Raw genomic sequence first — 21,045 nt, 5'->3', positions numbered from 1 at the left:
GTAAGATAGCAGACATTGTGAAGATATCATCTGAACCTGTACATCATATCATTCGCGAATATTTGTAAATGAGAAAGATGCGTGCAAAATGGGTGCCCCGCGAGCTCACAATCGATCCAAAACAACAACGTGTTAATGATTCTGAGCAGTGTTTGAAGCTGTTTAATTGCAATAAATCTGAATTTTAGCGTCGATATATGACAATGGATGAAACATGGCTCCATCATATCACTCCAGAGTCCAATCGACAGTCAGCTGAGTGGACTGCACACTATGAACCGAATCCAAAGCGAGGAAAAACACAACAGTCAGCTGGCTAGGTTATGGCATCAGTATTCTTTGATGCGCAAGGTACAATATTCATTGATTACCTACCTTCAAAAGGGCTAGACCATCAACAGCGATTATTATATAGCGTTATTGGATCGTTTGAAGGATGAAATCGGTAAAAAAACGGCCCCATTTGAAGAAAAAAAAGGTGCTGTTTCATCAAAACAATGCGCCGTGTCACAAATCAATGAAAACAATGGCAAAATTGCATGAATTGGGCTTCGAATTGCTTCTGCATTCACCGTATTCGCCAGATCTGGCCCACAGCGACTATTTCCTGTTCTCAGACCTCAAAAGAATGCTCGATGGAAAGAAATTTAGCACCAATGAAGAAGTAATCGCGGAAACTGAGGCCTATTTTGAAGCGAAAGACAAATCGTACTACAAAAATAGTATCGAAAAGTTGGAAGATCGGTATAATAGCTGTATCGCCCTCGAAGGAACTATGTTGAATAATAAAATCGAATTTTGCCAAAAAAATGTGTTTTACTATGGTAGACCGGGGATTTTTCAATTGGCTCATTACAAGCTAATTTCTCCACAGCACTCTTGACCACGAATTTAAATGAACGCTCTGTATAAGCCCAAGACCTTCATCATTCTTTAAAAGCTGAAAGGTTTTCTTTGCATGTCCCTATACAGGTAAAGACGATCAAGCCTATAGATTATAGGTTGTGGTTACTTTGACAGGTAACAGGTGTATAAAAGAGTCACTTTAATTGTTAATGAATCGGCCTTGTTCATAGGAACAAACAAGTGTTGAATGAGAACAACTATGCTCTGTCAAACATATTCTCCCCGAATGATTTTGATGGTTTTTTTGTTGATGAAAATGAGAAATCAAAACGAGTTCTTTGTCGAGCCAGTAACTGATAGAATTTTTTCCCTCTATAGCCATTTAGACTCCAACGGGGAAATCAGAAATAAGATCCATAATATGAATTCACAATAGTTACAATTTTCATCCCTATCATCAGATCGAACGGCAACATTTATGTTGGGTTTTCACATCTGTGAATATTCAATATCACTAAAGCTGTTGCATTCACGTACACCAGAATTAGTTTTCGCGTCAACAACTCCACTTGCAGAACTCAGGGGAAGCAGGCACATATTTATTCAAGTTAACCAGGAAATTCTGGAAATCGTGGCAACTTTGCCAATATTTGCTTAGGTCGGATGTTGGTATGATTTACGCAAAGAACGAGATTATTCGATTCTGTGTGCAAATGTGGGATGTAAGGTATGGGTACGTTCAGAATACGTCGAATTATTCTTGAATACCAACAGGATCAGCTCAATTAGGAAGAACGTCTGGGAATTGCTTTTAACGCTATAATTGGGCATGGATTTCCCCAGTTTGTTAATTTATGTATATATTTATTCAGTGGATGGAACGTGTGACTATATACTAAATGTAGGGAGTCTTCATTAAGGAATATGAATTCATGGATTCATGGTAATCTCAGTTAACTCATACCTGAAGTTGTTTGAGAAGTGCAAACAGTTCGATAAATTAGATATTTTCATTGAAGAAAGTAGGTTATGTACGGTCACAGATCAAAGGTATCGGTGAAAATCCGTTTCCCCATTAATCTATTATTTCTTCTATGATCTATTTATTCTTCTATGACTAAATAATTACTACGCTGACCCCTCTTAATGATTGTATATCGTCTATTTGCATCTATTTTTCAAGATTTTCTTCAGATTGGATTCTTTGATTTTCAACTTGAAAATTACTCGAGCTGGGAGGCTCAAAGTGGTTTAGTAACCGAAAGGAAAGGGACAAGCTCAATAAAATATAGTTTCAGTCAGTCACACAATTATTTTTCAACCATAACACAGAGATAACAAATGAACAAATAATAATCATTCGTAATCTAAAAACTAATATTACAATTTGAATATTTGGTTTGTCATTTCAATGAAGAGAACTTAAAAGCAACTCAGATATCACGTATTGATTTTTTTCCATAGTACATGTAACATTTAATTAACATCGACATTTGTCATGATTTTCGAATATTCATATCAGTTCAATAACTTTTCAAAAACCATTCCCGTATTCTCAACATCGACACATTGAGGGAAGACAATACATAATGATATTCATTATAATAATACGTTTGATATAACTGACTTTCTGGAAGATCATGATAATTCATGATAGAGAATTTTGTTCCTTAAGTGAAACGCTCAAAAAAAATTATTTTATTTATTGTTTCTTGTTTTTCGAAATGATGGTAAAAAATTGATTATACGAGATAATATCAGATAAAAGCCAACAGGCCACGAAAAGAAGCTAAGTGCTTCAAAAACTTCTCCAAAAACTATGGCACTCCATTTTAATATAGAAGAAATTATTGATATATCATATTTTAATGAAGCGTTTTATTCACCATAAGAACAAATAAACTAATAAATTTTTGTTTGGAAGATTAAACTTATTACAGCTGCAGAATACTGTTCTGAATGAACAGTTTATTTACATTGAAAAACAACGTTCATACACTTTCCTTTCAGTATGTAAGTTGCTTTAGAAAACAGGAAAACTTCGATGTATCATGTACTGTAATTATATTCTTTTTGATCATATTATTGCTTTATTGATTCATTTATTTATAAATGCATTGGTCGAATCATTTTCTAATCTCACGAACTCAACTTCATAACTGCACATTCGCTAGATTTATGATTGTATATCGCTACAATTTTAAAATTGATGAGTCTCAGAAGGATGTACACTAGAGATGAAAATATAAAGTGTTTATACATGAAACATTCATCTAGGCCAGAATCTATACAGATTTATATTCAAATCAATATCGAAAATGTAAAAACTTCATGAAGAAACACCGTTTCTAAAGATCATTATTTTGTTGAGCAAATATTTTTATTTTTAATAATTATTTAATTTCAATTTGAAATATGGCCTACTATTCATTTCTTCAGATTAACACAAAAATTACTGTATGATTTTGAGAGTAAAAAATAAATTAAATTAAAGTTAAGAAACAGTAATTTTAATGAGTATTTTACGACCTTCAGTTCATTGCCTCAAAAATTTTAAGAAAGCTACAAATACATATGAATATGACTTTACCAATTATTTTACATAATTGTGTTGAAAAATAAATTGAGAGTCAATAAGTACTTAACAATAAAATACAATTTAAATGAATATTACGATAAACTCTCAATGAAAATGCGGCAGTCCAATAAAATATGCAATGCTCAGCAAATTAACAATCGATGCAAAACATCTCGAAATACTATTTTAAATCTTAGACTATAAAACTCAAAACTCAAATTCAAGTTTCTTTTTGGCATTCTAATTCCTCTAAGGAGTTTTAGTGATAATACAATTATCAAATATCTATTTATCACACACTATCACTTTTCGAGAAAGTTTTAACACACTTTTACAGAAAAATAGCACCATAACTTCGAATATTTACAAGAAGAAATTTTTGGACACACGGTTAGTAAAGTTCTTGGGTTCGTTGGTTACCAAACCCCCTCCTCTGCTGAAGAATAAAGTAGTTTGTTATTGGTGGAAAATCCCAAAGAAAAATATTCGAATTTGGACTAAGAATGGTTCAACTTTGATGTCTACTGTGGGGATATTCAGAACTACAGCAGTTAAAGAAAAATTGGTGTCAGATTTGATGGAAATGGAAAAATAAAATTTTCTATCAAATCTCGGAAATAAAAGGATTTATCAACCTGAGGTTTTCAATTTCCTTCGTTTCTAAAAAAAAGAACTAGAAAATGTGCCATCCATTTTTATCCAACTGCTGTAGTTCCAGACATATAGAGTTTGAACTACCTTATATATTGGTTTGAAACCAAGCCTTCATTTCTGTAAGGCTTTTGGCATTCAACCTATCTTACTTTTATGTGGTTATTCTCATGAAGGACTTCATTCGGTTTAATAAGAAAATATCATTTTGAGTGTTAAAATTGAAACATTGAGGAACCGAGGAGCTGAAAAAATTACAGAAATAAAACGAGCGCTTATATTGGGACAAGAAATCTATAAAGGTAGTGCCAAAAGTGAATCTTTCAAAAAGAAATAAGATTATTTGAATGAAATATCATGGGGTTTGCTTGAAGGATAAATAAGATGTAGAAGAATCAGAGGATTAGATAAGAATGCTTAGATAGGGATTTTAAGATAAAAATGATACAATTCGAAATGGTTGCCTTGACATTTCTTATGTCAATGGTGTTCAATTTAATCATGAATAGATACACGCTGCACGAACGTTTAGAAATTGTTAATTGATTCATAAAAAACAGGGTGAATATTGAAATTCAAAAAGAATTCCTGGACGAAATTCAGTTAATCGACTCAGTATTCATCATATTGTAGACAAATTTCAGTACTCTCAGTACTCTTGTATCGTGTAAAGAAAATTCACTTTTGAATTAATCTACAATACGATGAATATAGTGAGTCTAAACGATGTTGAAACGTGTATCTTTCCACGTTCAAATGGCATAACCTACTAAGCACTAATGACATAAGAAACTTCAAAAAATAAATGTTGCCAATTTAACCAATTTGAAATGTAAAACATGATTTGACTAGAAGGTTTTATGGTTTTTCCAACACCAATAATAACTTTACTTCTTCAGCAGTGAAAAGATTCAGTCGTTGGGTATGATGGAGGTAGTTAAAACTAGCAGCATACAACAGCATTAGAAACTTGTTGTAGTGAACTTGCTGCTAGTTAAGTCTACTCAGAGACTCGAACCAAACTCTGAACTCCTTCTTCTATCTACATGCTTCAGGTAGGTCTCTGAGTAAATGCTGCGAGTACGATCATCGTACGATCTTCGTCTGATGTCGAACCGATCCAGGTCTGAAGGTGGCCTACGACAAAGGCTACAGAACGCGCATTGCAAGGTGTTCTTGAACGCTTCCCTGAAGTCCCTATTGAAGTAGGCGTATATCAAGGGATTGAGGGTGGAGTTGAAGTAACCGAACCAAAACACTAAGGTAACTACGAAATGGGGACATTCACAGGTTGTACAAAGAGAAACGCTGACGTACCAGACGAAAAACGGAAGCCAACAAATGATGAAAGTACCCATTATGATGCCAAGAGTACGAGCAGCTTTGTGTTCCCTTTTCATCTTGCTTATGTTCCTATCTTTCGTAGGGGTTTCTTGGTTTATCTCGTGATGGGTGAGGTTTTTGGAGGAATTCGACAACATGTCACCATTGGAGTTGTTTTGGTGGAGCAGCAAAGCTGTCCCATGCCTATTATACATCTCCTTCTCCTGCCTATTGGCTTCTTTGAATATTGCTGAGTACATGTAGATCATTATTGCACACGGTATCCAGAAGGATATACTACTGCTAATAACACTGTAAGGCTTATTCACTATAAACTCGCAGGTGTCAGGGTTCTCCTCTCGGAATATTTGGTTGTCTTCAGTCGTATACCAGCCTTGGTAGATCGGCACCATGAGCAGCGTGGGACAAAACCAAGTACCAGCAATCATCATCGCCACAACTTTCTTCGTCATGTGTATGTTGTACTTCAAAGGTTTCACAATAGCGTAATATCGATCAACGCTTATGCAACAAAGGTGGAGGATGGACACGGTGGATAGGTAAACGTCTATTGAGTTCCAAAAATCGCACATGAAGTACCCGAACTTCCACTCTTCGAAGAACTGCACGCTGAAGTTGAACGTCATCACGAACATGGCTATGAACATGTCGGCCAACGCCAAACTTATCACATAATAATTGGTTATCACTCTGAGTTTTCTATGGCGCATCACTGCGACGATGATGAGGAGGTTTCCGAAAATGGAAACAACGATGATGGATACCATCACGGTGGACTTTAGGTAGTGGAGCAAGGCGTCCAGCCATTTCCTCTGGTTAAGGTCTCCTGAGAATACTGGTTCTGTGATGTTGAAGAAGTCGGAGAGATTGAGCGGCTTGATGTCGGCAGCCATTGATTTGGAGTTTCCCTTCAGGTCCTTGTTGAATTAATGGATGCGTATATCAGGATGCGGTGTTGCCACGGGTGGAGACGCATTGTTCATGTTGTGGTGGTTGTGGTTAGGGGTGGATGCGGGTCCCGGCAGAAGTGGAGTTATCCCCCTGGAATAAATAGAATATTAGTGATTGAACTGTAATTACTTTATAGGATAAATGAACAGATAATTGGTAGAAATGCTGTGTTTCTGTAGAGAAACATGTTGAATTTTCATCGTATGAGGGTTTTTACTTTATGGAAATGTACAGGGTGTCCCAAATGCATAGGTTTTATGGGATGTTGAGTTATGAATAGAAATAAAACGATGCGGTTTTTGGAACATTGGTAGAATGCTGAGTTTTCGTACAGAAATATTGTAATCAACCGTTTTTTTTTCTTAATAGAAATGTATCGAGTGTTGAAAATGTTTAGGTTTTACAGACCAATGCGGTTTTCGTGCTACTTTATTGATGAAAATAATGTACCAAAAACAGATTTGTTCTCTCTAGCTGCTGAAGGCTACAGAGTGATTTTCAATTTTTTCCATTTTCAGACATTGACTATAATAGCACTGCTATTGCAAAATATATTGAAATAGTTAAACTGGTATTTATAGATCTTTTTATGATAAAATTGATTTTTATCCAAATCATTGGAGAAAGGGCTTGGATAAAAAAAAAAAAAAAAATAATAATAATAACTGTTCTTTATTGATAACAAGTTATCAAAGGGCAATCGACCGAAGTCCTTCAGCTCAAAAAAAAAAATATTTTTCTTTGAGAGTTGAACCTTCGTTAATGCGAGATGTCTTCGATACAACGCTTTAAAGTGGAATCGTTAGTGAGGCATGTTCCAAAACTGTGTGACTATAATGATGTCATATTATGAAACCCTCGATTATAACCTTTTTGTATTGAATAATATATGTTCTAAGATTGTGACATTCACAGTATCTTTCGAGAAATATCAATCAATAATAAAAAAAGTTTTATTATTACAACACAGGATATTCAAAGTTTGAGCGATTTTATTAACATTTCCATATAAAAATATAATATGATTCATGATTCCAATATTTAATTTAAATAACGTTGTTTATTCAAATATCGAACAATTTTTATTACCATTGGGGAATGTCTTTCGGAACGACCTTCGATGAGCCACATAACATCAAGTCAGGTTGGCCGAGCGGTCTAAGGCGCCAGATTTAAGCTCTGGTTCCCAATTGGGAGCGTGGGTTCGAACCCCACACCTGACAGTGCAAAAATTTTTTTTTCAACACAGAAGATCAAAGTCCAAATCACTCAATTTGATATATTGAAATTATTAAAAAGATTAACACTTAAAGGTCGCACATTTTACCACGCTAGTAGATAATAGCGAATTCAAAAAATATTCATAAGTAGCCTTTTCATTGTTAAAACGTAACCACAAAATTTCATTCAATTTCAAAATAGCAAAAAATTTCAAATTTTGGAGTTGTGTAACTTTTCAAGAAAAGGCCTGAAAGCTTTTGGTTACATAAGAGACTCCCTTTAATTTTTGATAAAGATTTATACCCAAAAGATTTCATATTTATTTGATAACACCCTGTAGAGGACAATTTTTCTGAAGTATACTAAAATTTTCTCACACTACTTGAAAATTTCAAGTTTCAACCATTTCCAAAATAAGCCAGATTCAATTTCCAGTTCAACTACTTTTATTACCTTTATCCTATTCATGAAAAAAGCGAGAATTAATAATTCAAACAATGTTAAAATGAGTGGAGTACATATTGTACAACGTTCGTACAACCACTATCAAATATTATCATAAATAAAGAAGTTAGACGTAGAATGGCGTCTGCTAAGCAGCCTAATATTCAGCGAGTCAGGTTGGCCGAGCGGTCTAAGGCGCCAGATTTAAGCTCTGGTTCCCGATTGGGAGCGTGGGTTCGAACCCCACACCTGACAGTAAAGAATCTTTTTTACAATACAGGAATTTGAAAGCACGGGATGTTATGTACAGGGTATTACCACATAAGGGTGAAAGTATTTGGGGGATGAATCCTTGCCGAAAATTGATGGGTGTCTCTCATGTAATCAAAAGCTCGTACCTGCTCCTAAAAAGGAGAAAAAAATTGAAATTGAAATTGCTGAAGAGTTCAAGAAAAACCATTTTGTAATCATGTTCCACGAAAGAAAAAAACAGAGCAGCCACCCACTAGATCTTTTCGATTTCATACACACTAGATCCGATCATGTACAATATTCAATTATTTAAATTCCTGTGTTGTAAAAAATTATCTTTACTGTCAGGTGTGGGGTTCGAACCCACGCTCCCAATCGGGAACCAGAGCTTAAATCTGGCGCCTTAGACCGCTCGGCCAACCTGACTTGCTGAATATTTGGCTTCTCAGCGGTGAATAACTTCTTTATGATAATATTTGATAGTCATTTATATGTACTCAACTCATTTCAAAATTGTTAAAATTTTTCTAGCTTTTTATTTTGAACATTTTATCAAGATAATGTTAATAAAAGTATGTAGTTGAACTTGAAGTTGATTCTGTGATTAATACGGCTTATTTTGGAAATGTTTGAAATTTTTGAATAGTGTGCGAAAATTCTAGTATACTTCGAAAAAATTATCCTATACAAGGTGTTACAAAATAAGTATGAAATCTTTTGGATATAAACCTTCAAAAAAAATTAAAGTGGAGCTCTTATGTAATAAAAAAAATAATTTTTTCTCTTATTTTGAAATTGATGGAGTGATATTTTGTGGGTAAGTTTTAACAATGAATATTTTCTTAAAATTGGCTATGATCTACTAAAGCGGTAAAATATACGACCCTTGAGTATAAAAGTTCTTATAAATTTATTTATTTTGTCAAATTGAATGATTTGGGCGTTAAATTCTTGTGTTGAAAAAAAATCTTTCACTGTCAGGTGTGGGGTTCGAACCCACGCTCCGAATCGGGAACCAGAGCTTAAATCTGGCGCCTTAGACCGCTCGGCCAACCTGACCTGTTGATAATTAGGCGGTGGTCTATCCAAGAGCATTCTCCACTCGATTCTCTATTTATGGGGATAATGGTTGTAAAATAAATATTCTATTAATTTCAACAAACGTTCAAGTCGGTTATATTTCCAACTAATTCAATAGTGAGTGGGAGTTCTAGACATCTTAGGCCTGGCGCGTACATGCAATTGTTGCGCCACTGAATAATCACAATCGCCAAGAAAGCAATTTGAAAATGTTTCATGCGCGCACTTGCGGCAAATTAATCAAAACTACATTCAGTAACAACATGGATTTTATTGAATTAGCTTGGATCTACTATTACGAGCCAAATCAAGAAAATGGCGCAAAAAGCAGTAATAAAAAAAGCAGTGATAAGCCAAAGGCTGTTAAAAAGCCAATTGCGTATTACATTTATCCAAATCTCGCCCCTTAATTTTTAGAGTAATAAACATAGATAGAGGAAGTATACGCAATTTTTACATGTACCCAACATGGTTAGATTACGTTGTCGGATTGTGTTATATTTTCAAATCCACAATTTTACTATATCGTTATGAATATATTATATTGAATGAAATTTATTTATTTGAATGATTCCCGATTAAATATGCAAATTTGAATATTCGGAATCCGATATTTTTCTTAATTGTCGAATTTATAATAAACAGAATATTTATTATTTTATGTATCTATCTGATGAAATCCAAGGTTTGGCAACTTTTGCTCTCCTAGTGTAATCGGTTGTTTCACGTCGTTTGGCGCGCTTGAAGTCTGTTTTCAGAATTTCTGATATATTTAGGTTATTTTTTCAATATATTTTGAGTTGATATGAAACGTTGATTCACTATGGGACATGAGAAATGCTTTCTTTGTGGTAAAACTTGCGAATTGAGCGAAATATCGTATAGCTGATATGTTTTCATTTCCGCGCGCTTCATGTCAAATTTGATAGTTCATGCTGGGGACAAAATTTGCTTACTGAAAATGACATATGCTCCCTCTGTCTATGTTTATTACTTCTGAGATATGCGCGCATTAGTATACATATAAAAGCAGGTTCACATGACAAGCGCTTAACGCGCGTTTTGACAACGTTCGTTTACAAGTACATACATGCATTTTATTCAAAGCGTACACATGCTAACGCACGTTTTTATGAAGTCTGCGTTGGACGCTTCAAATAAAATGCATATACTTGTAAACACACGTTGTTAAAACGCGCGTTTAGCGCTTGTCATGTGAACCTGCTCTAAGAGTATGTGTGCCTAGCCTCAATCGAAATCATGCTATTTTTATGTTAATATTTCGAGGCTTCAGAAAGATATGAAAAAGCCATGTTTATATGTATGTATTTCATTACTCTGAGGCATGCACGGTGCTCAACAAACAAAACTCTATTCCAACAATTCGGCCATCATAATGAAAAATTAATTTTAATCAGGTTAGGTTAGGTTAGGTTAGGTTAACCCATCGAAAAAATAACTTTTTCCAGCGGCGTATCGTCGCTCTGCCGATTCAGTTTACACTTTCTGTCCGCGTTTTTCTAGCAAGGTTATGCCGTCGAATTTTCAGCTTGCGAATTCTGCACAGGCATGCATATCCACATATGCGGATGGCTGTACATTATTTATCGAGCGTATTATTCGAACGCAAAATTACTGCGAGCCCTACAATATTGAATGCCTCTCTCTACTCTTGCTGTGTGTATATTTGTGGCGGCACCGGCATATTCGGGGAAAATAACGAGGTGGCGCAATGCGCTAATGCCGGGGCACAACCTAACTTCGTTGATCGAACTAACGGTTATTAGGGACGGATTTCGTTGTGTACTGCGGTGAGTTTGAACGTCCGTCATTTTTTTTTTCAAAAGGTTGAATTATGGGATTGTGAGCATGATGCGGTGTTCGATTGGGAATCGAAGGGTGTGTAGCGATATGTATTGTTGTTTTGAGAGAGGGGGTATTGGTATTAGGGGAGAGTGTTGACCTCATTTCAAACAAAAAATGTTCTGTTATAAAGCTGTACATCATACATCACTACGTGACTGCTCAGTTCAGTAGAATATTAGGGATATTTCTTCTTGCAAATCACCGATTTTTATGGGATTTTTACATAATTTCTTAAACAATAAATAAAATTAATTTTGGTAACTTTTCGATTTTCGCAAAAAAATTGATGATTTGGTATCCCTACAAAGTGAAGGAATTAAATCAAAAGAAAAAGCTTGCATTCTGGCGGACGATCAATGGTCAAAGTTCTCTCACTCAGTATACAGGAACTGTGAAAAATTACTGTCAGATGTCAAATGTAAAAACGGAAAAAACACTTCAGGACACATGTCGCAATATTTTACAAATAATCATTGCAACAGAGGCAATAGTATTTCCTTTCGATAAGAGTTGGAACTATTGTAATATTCCTAACTTCTACTGATCATTCAATCGTTCTGGACACACCGTACATATTTTTTGTCCCTCCATATTTGGGCGAATTTGGATAAACAATTTCATGTGCGATATAAAAAATATTTTACTGTCAGGTGTGGGGTTCGAACCCACGCTCCCAATCGGGAACCAGAGCTTAAATCTGGCGCCTTAGACCGCTCGGCCAACCTGACTTGCTGAATATTAGACTGCTCAGCGGACGCCATTCTGCGTCTACGGTGAATAAATTCTTTATTTATGATGATAATAATTAATTTGATAGTCGTTGTACGTTGTACAATATGTACCCCACTCAATTCAACATTGTTAGAATTAATTTATTCCGAGCCTTTTTATGATTTAAACAATTTGATAGGATAATGTTAATAAAAATAGTTGAATCTCTGGCTTATTTTGGAAATGGTTGAAATTTTCAAGTAGTGTGAGAATATTTCAGTATACTTCGGAAAAGTTGTCCTATACTATACAAAATAAGTATGAAATCTTTTGAGTATAAATCTTTATCAAAAATCAAAGTGGTTTTTTTATGTAATCAAAAGCTCTCAGGCCTTTTCATGAAAAGTTACACGCTTTTAAAAAATAGTTATTTTCTTGTTATTAGAAGGAATGACCTTTTGTGGCCAATTTTTAACAATCAAAAGGCTACCTAAGAATATTATTTTATATTCGCTATGATCTACTAAAACGGTAACTACTAAAACGGTAAAATATGCTACCCTTGAGTTTTAATGGTTTTAACAATTTCCTATATCAAATTGAATTATTTGGACGTTAAATTCTTGTGTTGTAAAAAAGATTCTTCACTGTCAGGTGTGGGGTTCGAACCCACGCTCCCAATCGGGAACCAGAGCTTAAATCTGGCGCCTTAGACCGCTCGGCCAACCTGACTTGCTTGTTCGGTGGCTGCTTATTGAAGGTTATTTCAAGGTGAATAAATTCTCCACTCGATTCTTCATTTATGGTAATATGGTTGTATAATAAGTACTCTGCTTATTTTGACAACGTTTACTGAAACGTTGTCAAAATAACAAATTAACAAAAGAGCGAGAATTAATTAACTTTAATTAATTCTCGCTCTTTTGTTAATTAACTATTTTTATATGATAAAGTTGTTGAAAATGGTTTGAAATTAAAGTGATATTTGTGTTTGAACAGGGATCTGCGCAACTAAAACGTCAAAACGATTATGACATAACCATATTTCTCTATGGATCAGATTGTGTGGTTGTGTTTGGTTTTGTTAGAAAATTCAAAATTGAAATATGGATTCAGAATCGTTTGCCGCGTTAATATTTTCAAACATATTTTTGGGAATTCAATTAGGGTCGTTATACTAATTTGTTTTTGAAGATAGAAAAAGACAACCTGTACCAAATCGGAATGATCAGGTGGCTGAGCGTTGAGACTGTTGAGTTTACGATCAGAAATTCATCATTTATACAAACCTGGTTCTTTTCAACGGATTGAATGAAATTATTAGCACCTCGGTAAATAAAAATTCGGTTGCAACGATCAAATTCCAAATTAATATAGATGCAAAGGCTGCTGCAGAACTATTTACACTACACAAGGATTAATCACCTTGAAATATAAGAACTTAGATTTAATTCAACACCAAAATATTTCACTATTGTTAGTGAGAACGTTTACTAACTCGAGTTTGCAAAATACTTTCTGTCAGTTATAAATTTTATGGTGTACAAACAGTCCTTTCTACCTTCGACTGAAGTTGCCTGTCTTTGTAGTGTAGGTAATCTTTCTTTCATAATAACGTACTGTATATTATAATAACCGAAAGCCTGAAATTTTGACGTTTACCATTTCAACTAACGTTCATCATTACAATTCAAAACTTGACCTGTTTTTCAACTAGATAAGGAAGATTGTGTATACTTTCAAAATCTCAACACAGTGGAACATGTTGTCACTGAAAGATAAGTTTTGTTTTTCGATATGCTAAATAGAGTTTATTATTATTATTCTGCTTGGGAGCATGGATGGACGGACAGAATCGAAATTGTGGACTTATTAGTGAGTCGAATCATTTCGTTGGAGACCATTCTCGGCTCTTAATTTGGAGATTACGCAAGAAGAACGAATGGCCAATATATCTAAAGAACAAATTAATAAAAACAAAACTGACGTATGTTTTAGAATTTCTTTTGAATCTATCTAATGTTGCTTTTCAAATATACTGCAGCGGCAGCTTTGAACGCCGCATCCACTCAGTATAAAACCCAAGATTTAACACATCAATGTTGCCAACCAAGCAAGACTAATCCATCCCTTCTAATCGAGTTGGAGAAATTACGTAATTGGCCAGTATCGAAGGGCTTAATTGATTTTAATCAATGAAGCCTTATCGAGAGTTTCCAACTGTGATGCTAGCCAGAGCAGATTAATAGGATGAATTGGTGTCAATGAAACTTCCTTAATTCATTATGTGACGCTGTTTATCGGTTGATTCGATTCCGGGCAGTTTTTACGAGATTTTGCTGTTTCTGGTTAGGAGCTTTTAGTTGAGAGTTTCGCGGGAAATTTAGCAGAGGAAAAATCCCGAGAGAAAGATTCCCTGGAAAGCAAATGAAGTAAAAATCATTTATGGAAGAGTGATTATATTTTTTTCAATGTGAAAAATGGTATACAAATATGATTTGTATATACCTTGGCACTAATGAATAATCAAATTGACGCTAATCATAAACAAATTGACATAAATGAAATTGGCAACTTCAATTTCAAACTGGCATTAATCATAAGGAAACTGTCAATAATCAACATCACGTCATATTGACACTAATCGATTTCAAATTGACAATAATTATTTTGAAAAAATATAATTAGTCCTCATATTTTTTCATATAATGCGCCAACAAAGATAATAAATATTTAGAGATGAATATAACAGCTAATATGGGCAATGTGGTTGTTCATTATTAAGAAAAACGAAACCAGAACAACAACATTCAATATTTATCGCTAAAAAATTGCGGTAACTCATTCATTGTATTAGAATTCTCGCTTTGCTCGCCGAAGGGGCTCCGCCTCATAGACCCTGTGACTATGCCGGTAGATACCTCTCTGGATATCCTTCAAGAAAAAAAAATTTTTCGGACACCCAGGATCGTGAGCTGATTTTAGACGATCCACCCGGTATACTCATTTGATTCTAGGAGGGGTTTTCAAAAACAAGTTCACTATATGCCAATTCTGTTTCATTTGTTAACTGTACATAATAATTTTACAAGATAAATTTTCCCAATATCCTATAATTTTTAGATATCGAAAATGAATGTCGAAAATAATAAGAATTTTTGAATGAATTGATCTAAGGAATCAGTATAATTTGGCAAAAAAGTTTATTTACTAATCTTATAACTTTATTTATTCACTTTTAACATGTTAATACACACAGTACAAAAGAATTATATCTAAACATTGAAAAGATTAAACTCTTAGTCTACATCCTGCTTTGCTTTGTAGGCCTGCATTGCTTCTTCATATAAGCTTTTGAATTCCTTAGCCTTCGTCTCCCATTTAGATTTATCCTCCAATTCTCTCCATTGTCGTCCTCCTTCCTTGGCTATCTCTGTTACTTTCATACTCCATATGAATTTTTTTCCTAGGACCTACCGTTTTGCCCTTGCCCACATGAAAATATTTGATGAAAATAACTTTTCATTATGCGAAAAATAGTTGGAAGAAAGATCAAATATAAGATTGTGACCCTCAGTAGTTTTTTTGTCGTGGTACTTTCAAATTGGCCACAGAGGAATGAGACTTGAATATCAAAATAATCCGCAACACCCTGTATACTTGAAACCCCCAGGAAAATCGAAGGTTGGAAGTTTTCCTGTGGCTTAAAGACGATTTCCAGGGGGGTTTTATTCCTGTCATTTTTGCTTTAGATGGTCCCGTTTAGGATGTGATTTTGTGTACCTACATACCTGGGAAAGGGCTTTATCTATATAAGAAATAATACTTCGTTCACCAAATGAATGGAATGGAAAGAGTGAGCTCATGCTGGTTTTTCTGATATAGTTACCTATTTCCAAGGTTAAAATGGTATATCTTTTTGGGAGCAAAAACTTCTGGGGTGGCATAGCTCATTTAAAATGATCTTTTCATATAGACAGAATCGCAAAAAATATGGAATGAAAAATGTTCCTTTTGATCTCGAAAATCCACTCTTAAAATATTGTATTAGTGGATATTTATATAAAGAATAGCTCCCAGAAAAATTTCATATTGATATGGACGCCAGAGCCATAGAAAATTCAATCAGAATATTGAAAAAATGAGCAGAGTTTTGATGTGAAGTCAGAAGCACATATACCTATATACAGGGTGCGTCTTTGACTTGTCCTTTACCATTTTTTGCGAGTCAGCTCGGTTGAAAAGATGCAGGCAGTTGAAAATCATTAAAAAAATTTAAGTTATATCTCCCAAATGGAATGGAATCAAAGGAACTGATTTTCGGAATATAGTTTTTTATTGATGTGATGCATATTTTCCGAACATAAAATTCCATCAAAGTCCAGTCAACTCCATGATGTCTGCTATACTGAGTGAGAAAAAAAAATCTAATCGAAAAAAATTGTGAAGGATAAAAATGTTTCTTTTGACCTCAGGAATCTTTGATTGAAATTTATGTAAGTCAAAGACTTACCCTATATATTTCTGTACAATTTGAGCATTTGAAATGCTCCTGAATTAACTTCTGTACATTTCTCATTGTTTTCCTTGAATTTCAAAATTGAAATAAAATTTAGTCATATCAAATGCATGTATCGGATACAAAATAAAATCCAATGTATAGGAGTAGACTTCCTCACGTATGATCTTCAATAGTTTCCATTAACTTCGGCAGATAGAATTTTCCATTGAATTTCCAAATTCAAACCCGAAACAAAAACCATGAAAATTTAATAAGAGAGACTATTTTCCTCGCATAATTTTAGAGGTTAATCACCCAAAATATCGGACCAAAACGAAATATCCATCAACATAAAGAATTCATATAGCATCGAATAAAAGTGTAAAATAATCCATTTGTTGTTTTATTACCACTCCGGCTTGAAATATGCAACATTGGACACCAAAACGAAAGTACTCATGTCAAATGTGTATTCCCTTCAAAATAATATGCTGGCATTATGTCCGTTTCTATTTATACTGACACCAACACATAATACATTACTTAGTATGTCACCCAGAGAAAAGTAGCGGATGGTTTATTTTCGCATTGGCGTCCCAGGAATTACCACTTGTTTTCTTCACAAATTTCGGAAAATTAATCTGAACAACTGTATTCAATGGCTCGTAGTGTGTTTGAGGTGGTATTTCTAGAGGTGTGTTTCGTCTTGTTTTTGAACTATTTTGAAATGTGTGATATCCAAATAAACATTGTGCTGAATCCTGCGAGAATGAGGAAATAGGCACTACATTTTAATATTCGTGAATCAACATGCTTGCTAATATTAACAGTGGGTACAGAGAAAAATCAGAGATTCCTTAGATTATTTAAAGAAAAAAGTTCCATCAACATGGGTCCGCAAGAGCTTTGTTTTCGAAATATAGAGTGTTTCTTGTAGTCCTACTTTTTGTGGTGATTATATCAGTTTATTGAATCTTTATTAATTGATCTTCGCTATAGATTCAATCAATAAGTTCCAAAACTTATTAGTATATCATTAAACGAGCGGTAATGTAGGTCATAACTCACGCAGATGAAGTTTGCAGCACTCGCCTGCGGCTCGTGCTGTAATTCATCAAGTGACTTATGACTTTTACCGCAAGTTGAATACTATACTTTATCTACGACTATTACAATAAATACAAAAATACAAGAATAGAGAAAGCACTTTATTGGCAAACTCCAAAACTTACCTATAAACGTCAAAATTCCCAAAGTGACATTCCTCCCCTCAATAACAATAATGGAATGTCCCCTTTCGGCCAATCGAATGGAAGCACAGAAGTATAGAAGCACAGATCCCTCTTTTCCGATTTATTATAGTGAGTTATTATAACTCACGCTATTTGTTAATAGATACTATTAATTGCTCAAAAGCAGTTGAATAATGATGTACCATTTTTTTTTTGTGAAGTAATAAATTAATTTTATGTTCTTAAATTCAAGAAATAAATTGTTATACTAGTTATAAATTTATTTCAATAGAAACAACCTCTCAGTATTTTCAAACTGAAACATACATGATACATGAACATACATGAATGAATATTTAATTCAATAGGAGTAGATAAAATTAATTAATTCATTATAACTTACTAATTGGATCTTTATTTACTTACTATAATAATTTGGATTTTCCTGAGGATTACTAGAGAATTGTTGAATTTTTTCCTCTAAATCGGTAGTAGATACGACAAAAGTACAAGAAAATAAAAAGTGTAGTACTAGTAGTAGTTTTTTTTTCATTTCTCCAATAAACTTTGATCATAAGACAATTATTGATAAAGATGTTTTATTTTTTGCATAAAAACGTTGATCCAGCGGCCGTTGAAGTATTAAGTAAGCAGATTTATTATCAGGTGTGTGAATAAGTCTTTCCCGTTTTTTGTAAGAGATGGCGCCACCAATACTGTGCGAGTATTTAATGGTTACATATGTCATAATCAAAGCTTATTCATCTGTCAACAATTCCACACTAACACATTAGTTGAAATTTTTTCGCATCATAAATTTTTGAAATCGTGAAAATGTCGAAATTTGAGCCGAGTCGACGTCATTTGCGGGAAGTTTCACTTTATTGGTTCAATTTGAAGAAATCTGCTGCCGAGGCGCATTGGTTGCTTCAGGAAGCTTATGGAGAAGGTTGTGTCGATGATTCAAGTGTTCGCGGATGGTTTCGACGCTTCAAAAGTGGCGATTTCGACGTGGAAGACAAGGAGCGTTCCGGGCGGCCGCAAATCTTTGAAGATCAAGAATTGGCGACTTTGCTTGATGAAGATTCGTGTCAAACGCAAGAAGAACTTGCTGAAGCATTGGGAGTTGACCGAACAACCATTTCCAAGCGTTTGAAAGCCATGGGAATGATCCAAAAGCAAGGAAATTGGGTGCCGTACGAACTGAAGCTGAGAGACGTCGAACGGCGTTTTTTCACTTGCGAACAGCTGCTTCAGCGACATAAAAGAAAGGGTTTTCTGCATCGTATCGTGACTGGCGATGAAAAGTGGATCCGTTACGATAATCAGAAGCGAAGAAAATCATGGGGACTACCCGGCCATGCATCATCATCGACGGCCAAGCCAAATATTCATGGCGCCAAGCTCATGCTCTGTATATGGTGGGACCAGCTAGGTGTGGTTTACTATGGGCTTCTGAAACCGAATGAAAGGATCACAGGCGAGGTCTATCGACGACAATTGATGCGTTTGAGCCGCGCACTGCGAGAAAAACGGCCACAATACTCCGACAGGCACGACAAAGTTATTTTGCAACATGACAATGCTCGCCCACATGTTGCACAGCCGGTGAAAACATACTTAGAAACGCTCAAATGGGAAGTCCTACCCCACCCGCCGTATAGTCCAGACATTGCTCCGTCTGATTACCATCTCTTCAGATCGATGACGCATGGCCTGGCTGACCAGCACTTCCATTCCTACGAGGAAGCCAAAAAATGGGTGGATGACTGGATAGAGGCCAAACCGGTCGAATTTTTTCGCAACGGGATTCGTATGTTGCCAGAAAGATGGGGAAAAGTTGTAGCTAGCGATGGCCAATACTTTCAATAATTCATTTGTAACCATTTTTTCACAATAAAGGCTCAAAATTTGAAAAAAAACGGGAAAGACTTATTCACACACCTTATACAATTATTTGAGAAAAGCACAGATGTTAGGCAGGATCAGCACGAGTAATTTTGGCGCCTGAAAAAAATTGTTTTTTGTCGCTCCGATAAAAAAAAACATCAATAACAATAGCATCTGCTCCGATGATAAAAGAGAATTTTCTTCTTCCGATGAATAATATTGCAATCGTGTGTAAAATAAATTAAATTCTAGTGAATGAAGAATATTGAACGCCGATTTATAATGCGCAAGTTCTATATCTGATTTTTACATCCACATGACACTGCGTACGATCGACGCATGATTACCTATAACATCACAAGATACAAAGGGCGGTAGGGCATTCAAAGTTTCAGTATTGCTTCGAAAACTAATTAGGATTAGAATTTACAAACACGTGTTGGGGTAAAAATATTTGGCATATAAAAGAAACTAGTTTTTAATGCAAGATCGTAGGAATTTTTGATATAATGAATGAGTAAACAACGGCTACCAAAGAATTTGAAAGCGAAGGTAGTATGGTTTTTCGTCTTTATGGAATACATAATGTGTAATTGGCACATGAATGAACGTGGGCTCAAAAGCTGCTGTTTCTTCTCATTGTAAGGAAAATTTTCAATGAACTGAATTGTTGTTTAATACTGTAAAAATTTCAATAAAAAAGGCTTCTTTGTGCCATTAGCAGCATTTCCAATATCTCTAATTTCCCTCAAACTCCTCATATTAATACATAAGCTCCAAATCTATTTACACGTAGGTGAATAGTCCATATCTGAGTTTGATCGATATTTTCCTCTCGTGAAGGATTGCCATAACATTCGAAAGTCTGAAGCACCGCGAAAGAGCTGAACATCTATAAACTTCAAAGGAAAATCAAATAAAAAGAAACTGGCAAAGGTTACCGAGATGATTCCGTTGTGCTGCAGCCGAAAATAAAAAATATTGATGGTGCCTTGTCAGATGATGAAATGGTTATGGTTACACTTGGGACGCTTCAACGATGGCGCCACATCGTGGTGGTTATTCAAATCACGCCAGAATTATTCAGCACTTAGGGCATATAAGAGCGTCGGCCAATTTTCGCTATTTTGTCAAATATGATGACATATTCCGAGAGGAATTGTATACTTAGGACAGAGGAATCTTGGAGATGAATCATGGATCCATGTAGCATGAATAATATGGGTTTTCAAGGGCCACGATTTGCATATACCAATAGAAGAAGGGAGCGTCATTATTTGAAAGGGATTATTCGATAAATTAACCACGTTTTAGGTTTCAGACCTTCTTCAGAGCAAACAGTGAATTTGGCCTTTTAATATAACGCATTAATAAGAATACAGACCTTGGACCCTTATTTTCAGACTATCTCTTTCTTTACAGAGTTTCCCTCTAATCTGGAGGAAGAGTAAGGTCAGCCCAGTTTAAAAAAAAATGAC

The 21,045-nt window shown here is 34.9% G+C and overlaps 1 protein-coding gene and 6 non-coding genes across 7 annotated transcripts in view; 2 read left to right on the top strand and 5 right to left on the bottom strand.

The window, feature by feature from the left end:
* Nucleotides 1–4,200: 4,200 nt before the first annotated feature.
* The window catches only part of LOC123679863 (octopamine receptor beta-2R-like), a 109,314-nt gene continuing 92,469 nt past the window's right edge, over nt 4,201–21,045 (bottom strand). Inside the window, exon 3 of the mRNA XM_045617398.1 lies at nt 4,201–6,460. Within this exon, the coding sequence (XP_045473354.1) occupies nt 5,080–6,312 (1,233 nt within the window). The 5' untranslated portion in view covers nt 6,313–6,460 and the 3' untranslated portion in view covers nt 4,201–5,079. The remainder of the gene's footprint in view (nt 6,461–21,045) is intronic.
* Trnal-uaa lies at nt 7,510–7,593 on the top strand. Its single transcript has one exon. It is a non-coding gene; the product is annotated as a tRNA-Leu (tRNA).
* Trnal-uaa lies at nt 8,207–8,290 on the top strand. The gene has a single exon. It is a non-coding gene; the product is annotated as a tRNA-Leu (tRNA).
* On the bottom strand, nt 8,630–8,713 carry Trnal-uaa. The gene has a single exon. It is a non-coding gene; the product is annotated as a tRNA-Leu (tRNA).
* Nucleotides 9,263–9,346, bottom strand: Trnal-uaa. Its single transcript has one exon. It is a non-coding gene; the product is annotated as a tRNA-Leu (tRNA).
* On the bottom strand, nt 11,878–11,961 carry Trnal-uaa. Its single transcript has one exon. It is a non-coding gene; the product is annotated as a tRNA-Leu (tRNA).
* On the bottom strand, nt 12,593–12,676 carry Trnal-uaa. The gene has a single exon. It is a non-coding gene; the product is annotated as a tRNA-Leu (tRNA).

Source organism: Harmonia axyridis, chromosome 5 (assembly GCF_914767665.1).
Source record: "Harmonia axyridis chromosome 5, icHarAxyr1.1, whole genome shotgun sequence".
NCBI lineage: Eukaryota > Metazoa > Arthropoda > Insecta > Coleoptera > Coccinellidae > Harmonia > Harmonia axyridis.
Note: the sequence above shows the minus strand (reverse complement) of the source record. Positions and strands in the feature narration are given on the sequence as shown.